The following is a 16902-nucleotide window of genomic DNA, read 5'->3' as shown; positions in this document are numbered from 1 at the left end:
ATGAATCTGAAACATTGCTTTTTTTCAATGCCAGGATAATGTAACACAAGATCCCAAAACAATCGGATGTTTGAAAAGCAATTTGTTACTGTAAAGCAATTCATTTTTGGTGAACAGCAGTGTATAAGATTTCGATAACAACTAATTACAATTACATAAAATACAAATTTCTAAAATGTTATGCATGTGGAATAGATTGACTATTATGAACCATACATAATATTCCACACCTATTATAATATTCCTTATTTTTCAGACATAAAAATTGAATTATGTTCCATACACTGCAATGAATAGTGAACAGGGAAATTCTGAAATGCAAGTTTGTCACCTGATGAGGTCACAAGGGCTCTATCCATAGTAAATATTGGTTTACAAAAATAAAGTTTTGAATGAGGCTATTTTTTAGAGATATCAAATTACGTCACAGGAGCAATGCTGCATATTTTTTGAAGGCACTTAACAAAGGTCACTTTAAAGGGGGGGTGAAATGCTATTTCATGCATACTGAGTTTTTTACACTGTTAAAGAGTTGGATTCCCATGCTAAACATGGACAAAGTTTCAAAAATTAAGTTGTACGTCTGAAGGAGTATTTTTGTTTCAAAAAAACCTCTTCCGGTTTGTCACAAGTTTCGGAAAGTTTTTTTCGAGTATGGCTCTGTGTGACGTTAGATGGAGCGGAATTGCCGGAAGAGCACGCGCTCCCGTATAGCAGAGCACTGAGAGGCTGAGCACAGCCTGATCAGAGCGAGAGCGTTGCGAAAAGTCACAAAAGAAGTGTGTTTTTGGTTGCCAGGGCAAGACAACCCTGCACAGATTACCAAAAAAAAAACAGCATTAAGGGACCAGTGGATGGAGTTTATTTTTACAGAGCATCAACGGAGTTGTGCAAGTGTTTTTGTTTGTTCCCTGCATTTCGGATTGCACATCGTTTATTTCTTAAGGATGATGCAATCCCAACGGAAAAGGGTCACGATTCTGTGTTGGAACCATATGCGGTGAGTAAAACTTCTTCAAATATCTCAGTGTTGTTAACTTAGCTATCAGCGTAAGCACATCAAGTAAAAAACGTGCGATGTTGTCATCAAACTGCACTTTCCACATGTACAGCTTAAAAAAAAAAAAAAAAAAAAAAAAAGACGACAAAGTGGAACTTAGTCATTTTCCAAAACCGCTAACCAAATATATACAGTTTCAGTACATACCACATAGCATACCGCCTTTGCTGATGCTGCTCTTGTTAAATTTCAGCCTCTGGATCTGTGTCACAGCTTCCACATGCTCTCAACTCAAAATCCTACTGGCGCTCGTGATTCTTTAGCTCCGCCCACACGTCACGCCTCTAGGCGCTCGTGTTTTTCCGGGAAAAATCGGTACAGACTATCTTTCTCTTATAAATATAATAAAAATAAAGACTTTTTGGAGTTATGAAGGATGCAGTACTACTCTATAGGTACTCAAGATTAACAGGATATTGAGTGAAAACGAGCATTTCACCCCCCCTTTAAGGAAGTATTTTGCATTTTGCATTGTATTAGCATATATTTATTAGATATTTAACCAACATGCACAGAGACAGATATGCTGTTTCCTGATAAAAAAAAAAAGTACACAAGAGATGTCAATAGTATTATATTTTCTCTTTAATGGCATCAGTTATTGATGACAGCATTTTAATACAGCAGAATTCTGTTTTAGACAGACATTTCTAAGAAGGCATCATAAAAGATATAAGATTATTACCATAAAAAAGAAATAAATACAAATCAAGATCAACCCAAAAATCCGTGAACATATCTCTCCTAAATAACATTGTATAAACATACAGTAACTGAAACAACATCGCTATAAAAAAGGAGAAATTATAACCGTGATATGTATGGCAAAATAACTTTTAACAAAACATTTGCACAACTGTAACAGATTCACATTTGCACAGTCAATTTCACAAGTGCCTAGTACTATTCTGTACTCTCTCAATGTACCTATATTCCATGTATGAATGTACCTCTTGTTAAAGCAAGTACAGCACAAAAAAACAGCATCACCTATGAGTCGTTGCTGGAATCTGAACACAGTGATACACTGATCTCACACCGCCTTTAACATTTTCTACGCTCCACAGAAGAAACGTGCCAGAAGTTTATTCTTCTTACTTGAAGAGGGCTTTGTATTCATAAAGGACACTCTCAAAGTTAAAGCAACTGAGAGGATGGACATGCATGATCAGTCTGGATGTATGAAGTAAAAAAAAAAAAAATGAATAAAACACAACGCTAACCTAAAAAAATGGCTGGTTTATTTTTCAACCGTTCTCCTGCGGGTCTATGGGAGGATGGAAAATGAAACTTGAAAATGGTGGAGCATCAGTGTACAAACACCACAGGAGAGGGATAAACAAGGCAAGAAGAGTCAGGTGACAACTCTAAGCCATGACACTGAATACTGTAATGCTGCAGTAAGTGTTGCTTAAACTACAGTTTGCTATTGATGGTCAAGTATACAATATGAAATACAGCATAAATGTCTAAACTCCCCACTATGCATAAAAGTCCAAGATTCCGAAATATCTAGCCAAAATGACTAAACCCTTCATTGCGCATTATATAGAGCCAAGAAGATAAAATACAGCATTGCATGTGTGTATATGTGTGGTGATATTGGGCTTATGAAAGAACTGGTCAGTCTGCAACTACTAATACAAATCAATGCAGTCAACCTTTTCAATTCTAACTCACGCTTGAGATGCAAATGTGCAGTAACTATCGGTGGAAATTGAAATATCCTATGCGTTAAGCGGATTTACTGTAGCTTAGTTTGAAAAAGAGAAGAATGTGCAGGACTTGTGTAACATCATAATTAATGATCCAACTATCTTATAGCTAACCAAGAGTCATCAAGTATCCACTTTTCCGAAAGTGCCATCGGGAGGTCTGTAATGTTTAGGAAAGGCCTTCAGCTGCAGACAGTTAAAGGCATACTTGCGACATCCAACGTTCTTCATGGTATTCTCGCGGCGGCAGCCCTCACTGGCAGGAGAAAGGGGCGGGATTGAATGTGTGGAAACAAGCAGAAAACAAACAGAACATGAAGCCATGTTTAGAAAAATTACGAGCAAAAATTAGCACAGCCACAAAAAAAACGGCAGCAGACATTTCAACAGTGTTATGAGCATGAGTATTTTGGGTGAACACAGAATGAGGGTGCAAAAAAAGCAAGTCATCAACATAAAAAAAGGCTGAATAAACAAACAAACCAAGTTACAATACAGTTAACATGAGTTGAAAATGCTAATGTAACATCCCTCTGGGCATAAGAGAAGTGGGTCACTAAAAGTTCACTAAAGTAACCAAAATGGTAGCACACAGGCAGTTAATGCTCTGATAAAATCTGACGGAAATTTACATAAATCATTAAGATAAGAAGGCTACATTGGTTGTTTATTATGGTATGGTAAACAACGGTCTATGGTAAATAATCCTTTTTTTTTACATATAAAAGATATACTTTCAAAAATGTGATTTCACCTAAATATCTTCGTAATATCCAAATAACAACAATCAAGTAATTCAATTAAACATATTTAGTAATACAGCTGTAATAATGTAAATGTAAATGATGTCAGTTTGCATGTTCTGGAAAGATTTACAGGAGTAGGCTTTTGTTTACCAAACTGATCAATTAGAAATGAAAGCGTGCAATCTGTCCTTCTCATGTCGTTCTAAACCCATACGACTGACTTTCTTTCATGAAACACAAAAGGCGAAATTCTAAAGAATGTTCATGCTGAAAAGTCATATGAAAAAACTGTATGGAAAATAGTAGCTTGGAGACTCTGCTAAAATGATCTTTTAAATTCCACTGCATAAAGAAACACACTAAGGTGCATAAATGATCACATAATTCTCATTTTTGCATTTATAAATGCTGTAAGAAGCATAAAAACAACACTCCATATTGTATATAAACTTTCTAAAATAGGATTCTATTTTTCTGAGAATTAAAGTTGAATAAAAACAAAAGACCAAACCTAACCATCCGCAAAACTATTCCCTATTTCAAGATAATTATTTATTTCTCAAAACATTCACCAACATAGTCCATCAATTAAAACTAAGAAACTTCTCTCTAAAACTAGGGCTGCATAATTAACCTAAAAACCTTTATTCACAAATAAATCAAGAAAAGCATCTAGTACAACATTGTTTTAGAAAGTTTTTTTTTTTTTTCGATTGAACATTGTAACCAATCACAAACATGTATGTTGTGTGAATCAGTCACATTTATTCTGTAATAACCAGTATTTCTGTTTTAAAATACATTTTATCAAGTGAAATTCATAACTGAGATAACAATATCATGGGAAATACTCATAATAATATTTGAATTTTCCTCAAAATGTAAAACAATAATACTTAAACTGAGATCAATCTTTAAATTCTATTCATTTAAACCGAGCAATGACATCCAGCTAAACTGAGACTGTCTCTATCTAACCTAGGTCACCAAAACATTTCTCAAACTTGCTGTATAAGATGTAATCTCAGAAATCAGCTAGAAACATTATCCATCATGATTTAAAACATACAGGGAAAAGTCTAGGCACATCTCTGACATTTTAAAGCAAACTTAGCAAAAACAGACTCTCAGAATTGCAACATCATTATAAATAAATGAATGGAGATATTTTGAGACAGTCGTTTTCTTTAGTGGGTCAGTTGAAATGCACACTTTTCTGTAGCCTGGTGAGGGTTATTTTTTTAATACATAAAGTTCTTGTATTGGGCAGCATTTTAGAGCATGTAAGATCAAGCAGTGATAACTTGTAAACAGCAGATGTACTGGCCGTGGAATGTGGCCAGACATTTTTACAAAGCACAGAGAGGCCATTTCTAATTTGGCACAAACGGAAGCACAATTAAACCGAGTCCGGTCAAATGATCTAATTTCCCATCATTATGGCAAACATTTACTTATTAAATATATTTTTACATATAAAGAAAGGAAAGAAGTCTGATGATTTGCAGCCTGTATGCAATGGTTAGGAAATAAAGTGATTCGTTTTGGTAAAAGAACATACATTCTGTTCATCATTACTGCATAAGTGCCTTTACTTAAAGCAACATGTGGATACTCTTGGTATCTAAACAGATACACCTTAAAAGACTGTTCCAGATTTGAGAAAGCAAGAATTCAACCAATGCAATCTAGCAGATCGTTAAACAGAGAAATCTGCAGTGATGCACTTAGAATGAAAGCTGTACATGGTTGTACTTTCACATTTTTACATTTTACTCCATAGACTTTCACTGTTAGTGCATTAATGTAAATAAGGTTGTTTGATTTAAAAAATTGAGAGACAAATCGAAATGATTTTGTAATCGTTTGGATGCTTTAGATGTGATGTGATCTTGTGTTGAACCTGGAACATTTCTTTACACAAAATACCCATTAAACCTATTGCCAAGTACTTCCTTGTCAGCTGACAGTGGAAACCTCTTTATAGACATGAAACAAAATCTCAATGAAGAGTAATTATCAAATGCATATTTCGATATCCCTGACTAAAAATACAATCTTATTTGGCCAATTTGAATTGTGTCATTGGAAAGGATGCAAACAGGTTAGTGCAGACCAATCTTGGTAAAAGAGCAACATGTGTTCTTCCAGCTAAACATGGGAAGACATGAACACACTTAACACCCTAAAGTGCATTATATTTTTAAAGCAAGTGCAATGATAGTTGAGATTAGCTTTGGCAAGGCCTTAGCTTTGCATTTAGACACATGGAAGACGCAACAAAATCGACCCCAAAAATCACTAGAAAATTCCATGGTACTGTTACAAAATAACAATATCTCATTATAGAGTGCAGGTTCTGGAAGTAAAAATGGTTTCATTTTCTCCATAGGGAAATTTATTTTTAATGATGACTTATAAACCTTTAAAGACAGAAATACTGTGAGTTTCAAGATCGAATGATATATACTTTTGCAGAAGCCATCTGTTCATATGAAGAAAAAAAAAAAAAAAGACCGCAACAGCTGAATTCATTGGGAAAACTATAATGCCCATGATTCTGTACAAAAATTGGCGGCAAGCAATTTAGTTTTTATAGTGACAGTCATTTGCAATGCTTAATGGGATTGTAGTTCTTTCCCAAACTAAATCTGTTAAGCATACAGTTTTGAACCTTCATATTTTTTTCCAATTTCAGAATACATATTTTTCTAATTTTATGTTTATGGTGTTGTGATTCACCTTTTAGCTGTTTCATTTGGTACATGGCTTATAACATTTTAACAAAAATTTACAAAATAATAATAATAATGATAAGAATAATAAAAATCCCTATGGAAAAAAAATGGAGTGGAAAAAAAAAAACTTCCAGAACAAACACAGCTGAAAAAGGGTGCAGGCACTAATGCACTCTATTATATACATATTGAATCGACCACTAGCACACTATGTGAATGTGCCTAAAAATAGTTTGTTATAATAACACAAATAAAACAGTTCAATATTATAAGAATAATTAGCATTGAATAAATAAACCAATATCTTAAATATATACGCTATCTATTTTCACCATACCCTTTAAAATAATCAAAATATTTATAATATGTCACAAATTATTGTACAAACTTTTCTCATCCATGATTACTTAAGGAGAGAGAGAGAGAGAGAGAGAGAGAGGTAAGGCAGAAATGAATACCAAGACCTTTAGAATGGCTGTTAGAAGAGCTGAATCAACCAGAAAGAACTCAGCATTGTCTGCACACAGCTCCTCACCCAGAGGAGGAAGAAACAGAAAAACAGAGAAAGGAAGTGCTGAGACAGCCAAAGCGAGGGAGAGATAGAAAGCAAAATGGATAAAGGGGGTCTCAGGGCTCAGCTGCAGCGGAGTTTGGCCAGCAGGTAGGCTATGCTGAGGAACACCCAGACGATGAGCAGGTTTGGGCTCAGGGCCAGAAGGGGCAGAGAGTAGAGGAGACTGGGGTCCAGCCTGAAGTCACGTATGGGCAATAAGCCGCTCAGGTTCTTCTGAGTTACCCCCTCCCTGGTCCCAATGCTGCAGAGAGGGGCAGGGACGGAGGGAGTGGTGGCAGGGGCCAGACAGGACAAACAGAATGGGGCAACACGCACAGGATGTGGTGACGTGACCGTTGTGGTGGTTCCAACATTACAGTAAAAATGAAATGAAAAATGATGAAAAGATGTTGAGTGGAATCAATCCGTCAGAAATGGATGTAAATCCAAGACAGAAAACAGACAATGTGAATTAGGAAAAGAAATACAGACACAGAGAAGGGAAGGAGAGAGAATAAAGAAAGAGAAAATCAAGAGTGATGTTCTGCATCTTTGCCATTTAAAGTAAAGAAAGTTAGAGAGATGCCTTCTGTGTGTTGGACAGCAGGGGGCGTATGTAGGGCAGCTGCTGCTGTCAGCACTGGGCCGTGCAAATTAAGCGTGCTGCATCCTCCCAGCATGCAACAGGCCAACAGAGCCATCATAACAAACCAACTGCAAACATAAATACAATCTTGCGTACAGCATCTCTTTGTCTAGTAGGAGATCCATTTGTTTTGTATCCAGGCTTAAAGAAAGGTGCCTTTTTGATAGACTGCTGGCTTTCATTGAGATCATTTTTTTGCAGTCATTCAATCTCACACACACACACACAAACACACACACGGGACAGCAGCACAGCGCAGTGGCAGATCATGCACAGTGCATTGTGGGCAATACTTCACCTTAACATCTAATTTATTAACCTTGGTTGATGAATTAGATATTATGAATTAACAATGAAGAACTGTTTTTACAGAATTTATTCGGTAACACTATTTTAAAAGAACCAATTCTCGCTATTAATTAGTTGCTTATTAGCATGCATATTACCATCATATTCGCTGTTTATAAAGCACATATCAATGCCTTATTCTCCATGACTGTATTTTAGATCCCTTAATCCACTTCATACCTAAACTTAACTACCTTATTAACTATTAATAAGCAGAAAATGAGGAGTTTGTTCAAGGAAAACTAATTTAGGTTAATGTTCATTTGTAAATTTAATATTCTTTACTTTTAAATACTTTGATTTTGTTCAATTACTTTTTAATATTGTTGGATCACAATAAACCAAGTAATGTTAATTAATACAAATCATAATTTATATTAGTTTACACCGTACAAAAGTCAATAACATTATAATAATTTTTTGTCTTTTGAAGTCTCTTATTCTCACCAAGGCTGATTTTATTTGAGAAAACATACAGTAAAAATAATGTTGTGAACCTTTTTTTTTTATTTAAAATAGCTTTATATATATTATGTGTGCGGTCATAACACGTATTAACCTGTAGGCTATAGCCTGTTTAAGTAATTAAATATAAAGGGGCGACGCATTTACTACTTTAAAAAAAATGCGGTCAGGAAGCGGGTCGGGTACAATATTTTCTTTTTTTGCGGTCCGAGTTGTTAGTTGAAAACGTCGGTCAGGTGCGGGTTGTTTAAACATTGACCCGCGCATCACTGGTGTTTAATGAGACTGTATAAAACAGCAACACAACCTTTCTGTACTCATCTAGATCTGGCCTTTAGACTGCACAGGAGACAAGAGGAGAGAATTATGGGACAAAGCCGCAAATTCATACTCTTATTTATAAGCACTGAACATCTGGCAAGCAGACAGCCAAAGAAATCAGCAAATTCACAGTTTCAGCATTTCCTCACACTATACAGGAGCAATTTAGTTGTGTTCATGCCTCTTGTACAGCATGGAGAGAAGGGACAAAAGATGGAAGTGTGAAGTGGAAAGGAACAAACACTCCAAACAAGTGAGTAAATATGAAAGTAATTAACATATTAGGCCACATAAACCACAGAGAAACGAACTGCAAATACCAAGAAGCTGCAAGCAATGAGGGATGATGCACTGGAGGGGATCCTTCACACAGAAAGAGAAAGGAAGAAAAGAGAAAAAGAGGGAGGCGCATCCCCAAGCGTGTGATGCTTATGAATTGAAGTGCAGGTAGTTGTTCAGGTGTCTTACCTGCGCATGCAGTCGAGGGCCTGGGTGAAGACCTGCGGGGCCATGCCGTGCTCGTGCTGCAGGATCAGACACTGCTCCAAAGTCACTGACATGGCAGTGCGGTCTTTGGCGCTTTTACAGCTGGTAAAACGCACTCCATTCAGGCGCCGACAAATCTGAGTGTGAAGGGGCACAAATATTGTGTTACAGCCAACTACATATTCACACTTATTCAAGTTGGGCATTCAAGTGTCTTTTTAAAATGGAAATAGAACCACTTAAAACATATTAAATGCAAACTCTGTTGGTACTGTGCTGAAAATATTTTAGTTTGATTCATATGTTCATTTGCTATTAAGGGTGCACCAGTTAACTCAGTGGTTCTCGATCCTTTTGACTTCAAGGTCCCTCATGATCCAGCAAAATTTCTGAAAGTGTCCAATATTGGCTCTTAATAAGTAATGGGCGTAATGTTCAATAAACAAATCAGAGTGTCATCTCCCATTCCCTTTAAGAGCGAGATGCACTCGCGCCATGGCGGATCGCTATTTACATGGTGGAATTTGTTGGCGGAAAAGCTGAATGCTTCTCAAGCGAAGAAACCGATCTGCTCGTGCACGAAGTTAAAGCGTGCGAGCAGATCATCTACGGGACAAGCAGGAATCCACCAAAGCTTCCCGAGGTGAAGGCAGCGTGGGATGAAGTAGAATTTCATTCATCATTATAAGTAGTAATAGGCTGAATACATGCAATGACTATCCATCGTTATATTTTTATGTTTATGTAGCCTACACAATAATATTCTTTTACACTTTAAATCCTTTTGTTTTTAATATTTTAATATTTGTACAAGCATTACACCTATGTGCATGAAGCTGTAGCAAAATGCATTAATCCAAATTAGATTTTGTAAAACGACGACTTCTATTGAAGTGTTATTTGACTTTTTTTCAGGGTTTTATTTAGCCTTTTCTCTGTCTTACTGTACAATAATGAAGTGATAAAGATAATTGCTGTGATTTCACCTCACAACAAAACCACATTTAATATTTCTATTTTCAGAGGTGTCAGTACAAATGGAATGAGCCAAATGAGATGTTTTTGCAATTAAACATGGATTCTACTGTATTTCGGACATCACAACGATGTTAACTAATGTTTTTTTTTTTTTTTTAATAATGAGAATAGACTTAAATGAAATCAATACTAAATGGGTTTGATCAATTCTTTGATTATAATTTAGTTGTTTCACCCTTTATTGTGTCAAATTAAGTAGAAGAACTGTTACCTCTGCAGCCTGCCACAAGATGTCTACATTTTTATTTTTCCTAGCATGAACATTTTGACCAAGGAACCGCAACAGCTCTGGGAGACACGTCTGACTACGTGATCGAGGAAGACCTATGAAGAGACAGAAAATTAAAACCAGAGTGACTTGCATAATCCAAATCTTGCAATAATTTATTTTTTATTATGTAGAGAGGGTAAAAAAAAACGAGAGTGCGTGATGACTTACAGTCGTCAGGTAAAACCTCTTTGAACTGCTGGTAGTAAGAACTAAGACGTGCCAGGCTCTCCACGTTGATGAGCTCCTGAAGCGACGTGTCTCCAAACCTACGACACAAACATTTTGAATTCCCTTAAGATTTCTTCAATATGAACACAAGTGTATGCCAAACTGAAAAAGAGATAATATAAAACAAACAATTATGATATCATGTTATTTGTTGATGTTATGCAAGCACTCTTGAGAGGTGTTTTACATAACCAGGCCTCACTTCTCGGCGAGCGTTTGCTGCTCGTTGATGCCCACGTTGAACAGCACCGGCTGTACCCGCAGCAGCATGCCGTTCTGGATCTCCCTTGGCAATGCATCAAACATGCTTCCCGGGAGCGGGATGCGAACATTGAACCCGTCTCGGTTTCCGGTGATCACAGGCAGCATGTCGGGGGAAGAGGTAGAGATGGCCTGTGTCACCTTGAATGTCACATTCCGAAGGTCCATTATTCCTATGTTCATGTCCTCTAACATGGCTAACTCCTCTCCTGGGAAACATACACACAACAAAGCAAAATCACTGGATCCATTGTATGTTTTAAAACAGAGTGCTTCACTCACATAGGAACAATGAAGAAGAACTGTGCCCTAAATGAGTTTATATAACAAGTGCTTTGATTCAGTGGTCACTGTGTATCCAGGTGCAAAGTATGGGCATACTATAATGTGTGTAAGTGTCTGTTTACCGTAAGTACTTAATAGGCACTCGAACTGAGCAAGCAGACCGATAGTGTACAGCTGTCTTAGGAAACCATCATCACGGAGACAGTTTCTCAGTTTGATGATGAAGCCACAAATTAGTGCTGTGAGCTAAAGAGAGGCAAAAAGACATAGAATTACAGAAAACCACGCGTAGAGGAACAGTTCACCCAAAAATGCCATTAAGACATTTCAAACCCAGTTACTCCTCATGTTCTTCCAAAGCTGTACAACTTCTGTGAATCTTCAACACAAATGAAGATATTTGTAATATTTTTCGGTCCCTTCACACACAAGTCCTTTCATCCAAAACTTTGACATTATGAAAAGTTCATAAACGCATTGTAAAATAAATCCATTTCAATCAAGCAATTTGATCAAAGTAATCTCTATTGTACATAAAACTCTATGTCTACATAAATCTGACACATGTAAATATCTGTACATTCATTAAAACAATTAAATGTAAAAAAAAAAAAAAAAGCCTAAATGAAATCCATTTATCATATAAACAAAAGTTTCTCTTCCGGAGACTTGAGTTAACTGCTCAATTCATTTGAATTTCTTTTACACGCTCTTTATAAACTTTTTGAATCAAAGTTTTGAGTGAACTGACTTTCAATTCAGTGACAGACATCTCAGAGGTTTTATTAAAAATACCTTCATTTGTGTTTTAAAGATGAACCAAAGTCTTCTAGGCTTGGAGAGACCAAGATCGAGTAAATGATTTTTAAGCGTTCACTAATGTGTGTGTTTTAGAACTAACTGTCTGGCAGAAGACCACGTCTCTGCGGAACTGCAGGTTGAGGTCCATTGCGATGGTGGGTGCGCTGTCTTGCATGAGCAAGAAAACCATCGACTTCTTGGCTTTGTCACTCATCATGGCCACACACTCAGTTAGGGTCGTCAAGAGGGGATACAGAGCCTCGCTCCACTCACCTGACACACAGAGAACCTGCTGCTATTATGTTTATTAAACATGACATGTTCATGTTCTTTAAAATCTCATGTTTGACTTCAAAGGCCCCATGAAATCAAAATGTAAAGTTTTGTTGCTTTTAGTCTGTGTATTCATCCAACACAAATAATTCTGTAATCATTTACTCACCCTGCTGTCGTTCCAAAACCATTAGACTTTCATTTATCTAGAAAAAAACGAGGATACGGCAAGGAAACCTGAAAGATTTTTGTCCCTCCATTGAAATTCCATTCCATCAAAGTTGACCTAGTCAAAGTAATCCATATGAATCGGATCAGATTAAGCTCAACAAATAAATGGAAAACTGAAGCTTGCGCAATGTGTGAGAACCAGTGAAGTCAAGTTTGAAGAACCAATGAGGTTTGACCTTCTGTTTACCCTTTGATGTGCTCTATGTATATAATCAATGTTTATATGTGAATAAAAGCCTACATTAAAGTGACTGCGTCTCTTTAGAAGGCTTAATTAAAAAGCTTGATTCATTCGATTTACATTTTGTAATTTTTTTAACGACCTTAAGGTTTTGGGGAGACAAAAATCTCTCATTTTCATTAAAATATGTTTATTTATGTTTTGTAGATCAATGAAAGTCTTGTGGGATTGGAACGACATGACTGAATTTAAAAGGTAGCCTAACCAAGGACACAGAGTTCAGAAAACTCTAGCAATGACAAGTTTACAAGAAACACCATTAAAAAGGATGAACGACAACAAATGTGACATAAAAGTGAACACTTATTCAGTGCAAGCGCATAAGCCTAAGGGAGGGGGAGGGGCTCTTACCTGGGTAACTCTCCTCTCCATTGCTGCTGCTGCCATCTAGAGGGATGGAGGTGCAACATGCAACAGTTAACTTAGCGAGTGCGACTAACATAGCACACGCAGCTCACAGACAAAGCACGCAACATAAGAAAACCGCTACTTTAAACAACAGATTTAACAACTACTTTTCCACTCAAATTCAAAGTGGAATGTTGCAAAGGATTGTCTAGAAATAATATGCAAGTAAGTAATATTCACAGTTGCCTGGCAAGCTAATGATTTTATAGTCATTACACAATGTAAAAGACAACTGTAAATCACAGCATGCTGGCACTGCCAAGTGTCTAACTGGCACAGACAGCCTGCAACAGAGAGACAGCCTGTGAGCCTGTTGAACAGCCAGCCAATCAAACGAGACCCGGTCACGTGTTCACAGTAGGCAAATATGCTGGGTCAAACAACAGAATGTTCCATCAACAGAGAGTCACACAGTGTCAACACACACTTATTAACATAAACGGTGGAATGCACTTGGATGTCAGTTTTATCAATACATTCATATTCCTTTGTTTTGGCAAAAAGTAAACAAATATACACACACATTATTAGACTGTTTAAAATCAGACACATACACAACGATGTACCATTGATACCTACGTAAAAAAATAAAAAAATAAATAAAGATGATGAGGTGTAGTATTAGAAATAATGAGAGAAGAATTTCAAGCCACAGCCAAGTTAACATAATATTAATGCTTGTTGCTATAGCAGCATGCAAACCTGTTTGAAGATGAACAGGTGACAGGGTTTGACTGAAAGTGTAATAACTAGAAATAGAAAGAAGAAATGAGTATGTTCATGTTAGTGTGTATTCCACTATGCAAATATAAGGGACAAGCAAGTAGACAGCAGAAAAGCAAAAAGAAATAATACAAATATAAGACTGCCTACTAGACTCCATGCTGTACTCAAAAATATACCAGAGAGAGAGAGAGAGAGAGAGAGAGAGAGAGAGAGAGAGAGAGAGAGAGAAGGAGTGAACAAGACAGTGAAAGGCACCTACATGCATGTGTTTCTGCATTAACAGGACATGCAGGGTTCAGATCGGGTGGTGAAGATGAAGGTGACGATAGTGAAGGCGACTGCTGTTGCGGTTCAGGGATCGAGGAAGGCTCCTCCATGCAGACAGGGTTGATCCAGAAGGCTTTTGTTTTCCCATTACCTTTCTTACTGGTGCCACTTTGCAGGTCAGTCTGGAACATGTCCTCACTGCTGCTGCTGTGCAGACGCTCTCTCTGCAGCAGTTTATCCACTCGCTGGATGATACACTCTAGACTTTTGTCAACATTACCCCACACCTTTTCCTGTAACAAAGAAACTGTTTGTATAAAGTACAAATTTTGGGCACAAAAACAAGCATTTAAACATTTTTAAACCGAACGATGCACTCAGATTTCTGTCCCACATAACTTTAACACTTAAAAAAAATTCATGACAACACAGTAAAAGTAATCCATCGGAATACAATGTATTTCTTTAAGACACAATCACTTTATATGTTGAACATATTGGGCTTTTATTTAAACTGATAAATGTGAAAAGTTGTGTATTTGCTATGTTTTATGAGTAAGACAGTGAAAGCATGCATTTTTATAATAATAATAATAATAATAATAATAATAATAATAATGTTTATTATTTAACATTTGTTGGGGAGTATTTTCTTTATCTGGGTTTTAAGTTTCTTCATCTGGTTTTCAATAAAATTTATATTAAGTAAACCAGATTAACCTAAACCAAAACCTGATTAAATTGATAAACTGATCAAATCTGATAGTCAAACTTTTAAAGACAGACAGAACACACAGACAGAACACACACACACACACACACACACACACACACACACACACACACACACACACACACACACACACACACTTCAGTTTTAGATGCTGTTCTTTTTATCTTTTTATTTAGGGCTGGGCGATATGGCCCAAAACATTATCATAATAAAATTTTTCAAATATCGATAATTATCACGATAAATCTGAAATTCTTGAGGTTTACATTAATAATCTACATTTTTGTTTTAAAATGCTCTCTGTCCACACTAGCGTTTTTTGCTAATTTTGTCTCATCCACACTGAAACATCCAAAAACTTGACATTTGCTTACTGTGCATGTGCAAAGCCTCAAAAAAGCTCAATGCAGATGATACAGACATGATACTTTATGCAGTTCTTCTGACAGGATTATTTTATTTATGAAAAGAACCCACCATTCACTGCCGTGTCCAGGTCTCGCACACTCACGATTGTATGTCTGATTTAAAACGCAACTGCTCTCATGTTTTGCTGCAAATAGCAATTGTGAGTAAATTTGCTTTCACCTTTGCAGAACTGTGATGTGAAAAGTAACACATCTGTAGCAATAGTGTGAAAGTGCATAGCACATAATGTGCACAATACCAGTATAAACATGGATATCTATTAGTATAATATGCGTCACATGTCTAAAATTGCATCATCATTTTCAAAATCCTCCGTTTTCAGTCCACACTACAATGCGAAAACAGCGTTTTCAAATGTATCCACTTTGGGGAGCGTTTTCAAAGAGATATGTATTCCTTGATAAAAATGTCTCAGTGTGGACGTAAGGCCAAAAACGAGAGAAAAAGATGTGTTTTCAAACGTAAACGTATTAGTGTGGACAAGGCCTGAGATTGGGAACCGCTTGTTCTAATGAGTGATAATGTTTCAAATCATGAACCAGGTTTGTGTTGGCTGACTTTGAAGACATGTATATTCAGCACAATTTGCAGTACAGGCTGTAATACGATTTACAGTAGTAGCTTGAGTTAGGATACAGATGTCAATTTCTGTTCATTATCAAAAACAGTAATTAAACAGTTTGAACTTTGAGCAGAAATGAGCAGTGCTATTTTGTTTAATTTGGCGCATAACATTATATCGAACAGTTATTAATCTCGTTATCATTTTATCTAGGAAAATTATATTACAATAATTATAGTTCGCGTTTTATCACCCAGCCCTTTTATCCATTAAAGAATAATAATAAAAAAGTAACATGATATGCACGAATATTAAACATAACAACAGTTTTCAACTGTTTTAAATGATAAATCTGCATATTAGAATGTTTTCTGAAGGATCATGAGAAACTGAAGACTGGAGTAATGATGCTGAAAATTCAGCTTTGCCATCACAGGAATAAATTACATTAGAAAAATATACTAAAATAGAAAATGGTAATTATATTTCACAATATGACTACATTTACTGCATTTTTGAGTAAATAAATGCTTAGTAAGCATGAGACTTCTTTCAAAAAACTTACTTACTCCAAACTTTTGTACGGTAGTATAGATAGTCGAGATAAATGATAGATCTGAACACATTTACATCAGATTACAAAGATTTTGATTCATATATCATCCACAACACTGTTGGGGAATAGTGAAAATCTTGTGTAAATACTGTCTGTAAATATTATAAACCTTTAATTGTTTTTTATAGCTTATTTTAATGGATATGTTCCAATGCATTTGCCGTTAACAGGCCTCTAAAGTTTTCTTACCCACTCTTCCTCATGCCAATCAACTTGGAGGGATGAACGACTGCTCCTTCCACTAAATTTGGCCAGTAGTGTGTCCTGATCATTCCTCAGCACCACCTGCTCCAAATCAGCGGAGGGTGAGTTTTTAGAGGCGATGTACTCGGGTCTGGCTGCGTTCAAGGCCTGCACTGCAGACGCCAGCAGTTTACAGTCACACACCATCACCAGCTGTCGTGTCTGAAAGTGAAAGAGGAAAAAGGGGTTATAGTGTCCACCTCAGACCACA

At 36.4% G+C, this 16902-nt stretch overlaps 1 protein-coding gene across 11 annotated transcripts in view; it reads right to left on the bottom strand.

The window, feature by feature from the left end:
• Nucleotides 1–1627: 1627 nt before the first annotated feature.
• LOC113050763 (type I inositol 3,4-bisphosphate 4-phosphatase-like) overlaps nt 1628–16902 on the bottom strand; it is a 44255-nt gene continuing 28980 nt past the window's right edge. For 3 of the 11 annotated variants that reach the window (XM_026214042.1, XM_026214043.1, XM_026214044.1), the window contains 10 exons: nt 16638–16853; nt 14101–14401; nt 13059–13094; nt 12063–12235; nt 11284–11407; nt 10818–11085; nt 10556–10653; nt 10328–10440; nt 9061–9215; nt 6894–7074 (listed from right to left, as the gene is read on the bottom strand). In XM_026214042.1, the coding sequence (XP_026069827.1) occupies nt 6894–7074; nt 9061–9215; nt 10328–10440; nt 10556–10653; nt 10818–11085; nt 11284–11407; nt 12063–12235; nt 13059–13094; nt 14101–14401; nt 16638–16853 (1665 nt within the window). Of the gene's footprint in view, nt 3032–6384; nt 7075–9060; nt 9216–10327; nt 10441–10555; nt 10654–10817; nt 11086–11283; nt 11408–12062; nt 12236–13058; nt 13095–14100; nt 14402–16637; nt 16854–16902 lie in introns of those variants that run through there. The other 8 variants (XM_026214046.1, XM_026214051.1, XM_026214049.1 and 5 more) reach the window with 6 other exon arrangements.

Source organism: Carassius auratus, chromosome 31, assembly GCF_003368295.1.
Source record: "Carassius auratus strain Wakin chromosome 31, ASM336829v1, whole genome shotgun sequence".
Classification (NCBI taxonomy): Eukaryota; Metazoa; Chordata; class Actinopteri; order Cypriniformes; family Cyprinidae; genus Carassius; species Carassius auratus.
The sequence above is the reverse complement of the archived record's forward strand: the minus strand, read 5'-3'. Positions and strand labels throughout refer to the sequence as shown.